The 5,183-nt window shown below is 48.2% G+C and overlaps 1 protein-coding gene across 2 annotated transcripts in view; it reads right to left on the minus strand.

Moving 5' to 3' along the window:
- Lpgat1 (lysophosphatidylglycerol acyltransferase 1) overlaps positions 1-5,183 on the minus strand; it is a 50,323-nt gene that overhangs the window by 44,357 nt on the left and 783 nt on the right. For both annotated transcript variants that reach the window (XM_040738922.1, XM_005082864.4), the window contains exon 2: positions 4,331-4,598. In XM_040738922.1, the coding sequence (XP_040594856.1) occupies positions 4,331-4,568 (238 nt within the window). In that variant the 5' untranslated portion in view covers positions 4,569-4,598. The remainder of the gene's footprint in view (positions 1-4,330; positions 4,599-5,183) is intronic.

Below are 5,183 nucleotides of genomic sequence, written 5' to 3' on the forward strand. Positions count from 1 at the left end.
CCTAGCTTCCATCTCCTAAAAAAAACAACAAAAACAAAAACAAAAAAAACAAAAACCAAAACCAAAAGCCAGTGCCCGTGGAGTCATGGAGTGGCTTAAACCTATAATCTTAGCAGACAGTAGAGTCAGAAGTTTAAGGCCAACCTCACCCACACAGTGAATTGGGCTAGCCTGGAACACAAGACCCTACCTCAAATATACATACAAACACACTTACCAAGCACCCCACCAACATTAGGCAATGAACCAGGCTCTAGGATTATAATGAAGACCCTGTGGGTAAGACACAGGCAAGCATCTTACCCCACCAGTGAGGTGAGATGGATCATTATCACTGACTCAAGAGTCCTGAGCTCATTCCCATCAGAAGAATGCTGTCCAGATACTATCTGCACTCACAGTGAAATAATAAAATAAAATTAAAATAACAACAACAAAATACTCCACACGTTCTTAGCACAGCTCAGCCAACAAACCAAACAGTCAAAAACCAGAAGATGAGCACATAGAGCCACAAGGCCTGGCTCAGGAGGAAGCTAACTATGCCTCATCTGCATCAGTTTTCCCTAAAGCCAACACAGGTAAGTAAAATCCACCTAAGGAAAACAGCATTTGCTAAGCAAAGCCAGCCTGGCAGCAAGTCCCCACACTCCTACCAGCCAGACTCTTGTAGGAACTCTGGGGCTTCCACTTACAATGAATATCTGTTAAATTAAATTGTCTAATGTACTGAGACTTTAATTAAATGTGTTTGGATAGTGATAACTTTACCAAAATAAGTGTATGAAAGTCAAAACAAATGACCTTAAATAAGCATATTTTATTTTTACAAATACGCTGTCTCTGAAATTTGCCACAATCTTCACTTAAATTAAGAGGAGAGATAGGTTGACTTATAGGTCCAAGTAATGCACACAGAAGACCACTAGTTAAGCTAGTATCATTTTCAGACTGCCTTCAAAGTATCGGGGCAAAACAGCATGACACTTGTCCCCAGGATGAAATGTGTATACATCATTTGAGCTAGTGGTAGCAATTTTCATTACTGCCTGTTACCAAGTGAGCCTGCACAAACTAGTCCCTTCAATAAATGTGTTCATCTGACAGGACAGTCAGAAACAGGTGGACAGAGCGGAAAAGGCCCTTGCTATCTTTTGTGTCTATAAGTAGTTCTCCATCTCTGAGAAGAGAAACTAAATACAAAATTCTGGGAAGCCAGGCATGGTCGTTTATGCTTGTAATCCAGCTTGCATGCCAGAGGCTGTAGCTGGAAGATGGCCATGAGTTCAAGGCCAGCTTGGACTACGTACGTATAGTGAGTTCCGGGTTACATGCCAACATGAGACCCCGTCTCAAAAACCAATCAACAATCACAATAAAGGTTCCTGGCTTATGGGTCTTATCATTCCTCATCCAAGAACCACAGGTGTGTTTGAAGGGTTCATTTTGTTCGCCTCTTCACAGAACTGTAATGGATCTTCCTGTGTATCCCAAAGGAACCTGTTTACTGACACGTGCTGCAAGTACTCTGCCATGTGCCCAGCCCAGAAGCCTGTCAGATCAAGAAAAAGATGTTCTCTGATAAAAATAGGACATAGTTTTCCTAAGGAAGGGGAAAGGCACAAGGGCTACGTACTGAGTCTGTCCAGTGGATTTTCTGTGATGACAGTGCTGTGTCTGCACCAGTCAGTCAGGAGCCCCTTAGTAACCAAAGTGAATCTCAATCTGATGTTGGTTTAAGTATTCACACACAGCTAGCTGTCACCACAGAGGGCAGGGTAGGCTACATCGTCAGCACAGTCCTCTGCTGGACAGTCATCTTGCCTGACACTGAAATGCCACAATTTGAACATTTGTTATTCTAGACCAGTGTTCACTTTTCAGCTATCTGATACTTAAAACTTCCTTCTAAGTGGGTTTTCAACAGAATTTTGGCCATTTTTATTCTGAAACATGAACACACTAGACTTGCTGGTATCATAGCAGGACAGTCAGGAGAACAGTGTAGGAATGACCTCTGAGACACCACATCAAGCTTAAAGAAGCTGACCTGCACGGGAGTTGATGAGCAGGTGACTAACCAAACGACCTCCAAGGAAACCAAAGACAGGAAGGGGAGAGAATCACAGGTGTTGAAGGATTTGTTTTATGATGTTTGCCTCTTCAAGGAGTTCCAATAAATCTTCCCATATACTAACAAGGAACCTTATTTTTGTTTGTTTGCAGTGCCAGAAATGTATGCTTGTTAGGCAAGTGTTCCAATACCAAGCTACTGAGCAGATCGCCTGAGAACTCCTTTGACATTGTTCAGTTTTCCATCTGTGAAACTTAAGCATGGAGAGAGGAAAAGGAAATGCCTACTGTCCTCTTGATAGAAAGGGGAGAGATGAGATACATAATGCAAAGAAACATGTTCACTGGCTCCTATGTAGGTTAGCTTCCTTAAGCCTTACTCAGGCTTTCAACAAAAGTCATCCTTACTTTGGTTGACTTCTTAGCTGTTCTGTTACGATCAGACTGTGGCCAGACTCTCCATAATCAAGTTAAGAAAACTCAATGAAAACACGCAAACTAAAATCTGATGAGAAACTGACAAATTGCCAACATTCAGTAGCCTGAAGAAGAGCAAATGTCTCAAAGGGACTCAAATACAGAGGTCACACCATGACCACCAAGCTGGATGCCAAATAAACTCATACATCTGTAAAGAAGATGCCCCAAGAAGCTTTGCTTAAGCACACTGGAGGCAGGCACAGAGATCCCAGCACTTGGGAGGCTGAGTTTAGGGGTGGCCTCGGATACAGAAACACAACCTTCTCTCAGGAAAAAACAAACAGGACACTGCCGCTGCCAAGCTGTGTCCGTAGGTGACTAAGTTCAGCAGCAGTGCTGTATCTGTCACTCTCTCAAGGTCACCAGCCTGACACAGATGTGCGTTATACACAAGTACAAATATTTCAGCTATTTCATTAAGTATGAAGATAGCTGTTTCTGAAGGCCTACAGGCTCGTCGTTTAAAACAAGCAAACCTAAGTGTGCTGTGCAAACAATAAATCCCAATAAGTGGCGTATTTGGGGAAGCCAAGGACATTAAGCAAAGGCACCTGTAACCCAGCGATGCAATTAAGATGAGATTCAACATCACGGCAGGACCTTCGCTTCCCTCTACCTCTACTGTCGCTACCCGGCGCTGAGGAGGAGGAGGTGCTCACCACTGTGCCCCAGAAAGCTGGACTCTCAACAGCTCATTACAAAGAAGCAACACATATACTACCCCAGGGGCTCACAGGGTAGTAGACCACACTGACGGGAGGGGCAACAGAGAACACTTTCTCACACAGCCGAGGTCTGCCAGACCCCCGTGTGCTGCGGGTCCTTTTCTGTGTGCACGGGGAAACCCTGCGGATGCAGGCTGTGCAGGCAGGAGGGTGAGACCATTTAGAATGGAGAACCGGCCTGCTCCCTGACCCTTCCGGTACCCTCTACTCTTCTTAGCTGTCAACTGCAGCAGAGCTGCCGGGGAACCTGGCCACCAGTTTTATATGTCCATAACGTGTCTCAAGAGCTAGGAACCCCACCTCTCCTGCACCGCTTTAACCGAGAGGGAGGAAAAGGACACAGCATGTGGGGCAGAAATGGAAGTTCTCTACTATGTAAGGTTTACAGCAGAAGACAAACACATCTCATTACTACTCTAAAAGCCCACTCCAGCATAGTGTTACTCCTTCTCCCTAAAGTGCAGGGTAAAAAGCAAACATAGAAATCCACTTAAAGATACTCACGGCAAATTAACACACATACCAATTTTTAAAATTTTAATAACGCCAGATTTATGAGATAAAATGTAAATTCTAGAAAAAAAGAAACATAACAGAGGTGGGGGGGAGGCTTGTCTTAAAATAGTAACCCTGAAGCATCATATTCCATGGAAAAAACTCGCTGAATTGTCTTAGCAGAAATCCGGCCCTCTGGCCTTCCTCGCCGCTGAGTGTCTCACATCTTCACCTCCTAGCCCTCAAAGCCCTGCGTGAAGCACTCCCATCCCTCTAGGAGAGCCTTTGCGGCCGTGGCTGACAAGCCAGTGTCAGTCGCATTAAAAACACACTCTCCAAGGAAGCTATCAACAATATTTACTTATAAGATTAAACTTGTGAAAAGCATCAGGCGTCCGTCCTGGCTGAGGTTCTCATGAGAAACCCAACAAGACTTATTTATTTATTTATTGTGGCGGCTGCTCCCCATAGCCAAAGCAACCTCAACCCCAAACCCCAACCCAGGCACAGATGCAAATCACCGCCCCTGGCTAGTGGTCAGCGCTGGCCGCTCTTACCTGTGTACCCGGCATACCATCCCCAGGAAGCCACCATCCCTAAGAGCCATTTGTACATGAGTCCTTCGATGTACCAGAAGCGCTTCCTGTCCAGCACGCGGAGGGGCTGCAGCATGATCACATAGCAGATGTAGGACGGGATGGCCACCAGGTTGTTGGCCACCATGAAGGCAAACCTCATCAGCGCCTTCGCGACCGTCCAGCCCAGCCACGGAGCTCCCTCCACGGTCACGGCCATTGTCACCACACCGGCGTCGGTCCCGTCTTTCTGGGGACGAAAAGGGAGGGGAGATCCTCGTCTCAAAAGGCAAAATGGATGCAACACATCCACAGCGCGGTTGGCAGGCAGCACAGCCGTCTCCTCCCGGCGCGCACACACACACAGAATAGGAAAACTCGGGGGGTGCGGGGTGGGGGTGTCTAAGGCTCCCTCCTTCCCTCCCGGTGCAGCGCCCGCCCGGTGCGGCGATCTCGAGGTCAAATTCCAGAGGGGGACGGAGCGAGGGGGACAGAGAGGAGGAGGAGGAGGAGGAGGAGGCGCACAAGGTCAAGGGAGCCGCTCCGCGGGGCCCGGGCCACGGCGGAGTATATTTAGCCACCGCGAAGCCGTCCCGCTAAGCGGCCCCGCACCGCGTCTGCCGGCCGGAGCACGGGGTCCCTCCCGCGGCCGCCGCTCCTGCTCGCCCCCCGGGGTGTGTGAGTGGGGGGGGAGGCGGCTCGCCCGCAGCAGCGAGGGGTGTGCTTCCCCTCGTCTCTAAGGGGAGAGAGGAGAGGAGAGAGCACAGGGGCCCAGGAAGGAGGAGGAAGGTGAGAGGAAGCCAGCGGGAGGGGGAGGGGAGCGGGACCCAGAAGG

Source organism: Mesocricetus auratus, unplaced genomic scaffold, assembly GCF_017639785.1.
Source record: "Mesocricetus auratus isolate SY011 unplaced genomic scaffold, BCM_Maur_2.0 Super-Scaffold_100676, whole genome shotgun sequence".
NCBI lineage: Eukaryota > Metazoa > Chordata > Mammalia > Rodentia > Cricetidae > Mesocricetus > Mesocricetus auratus.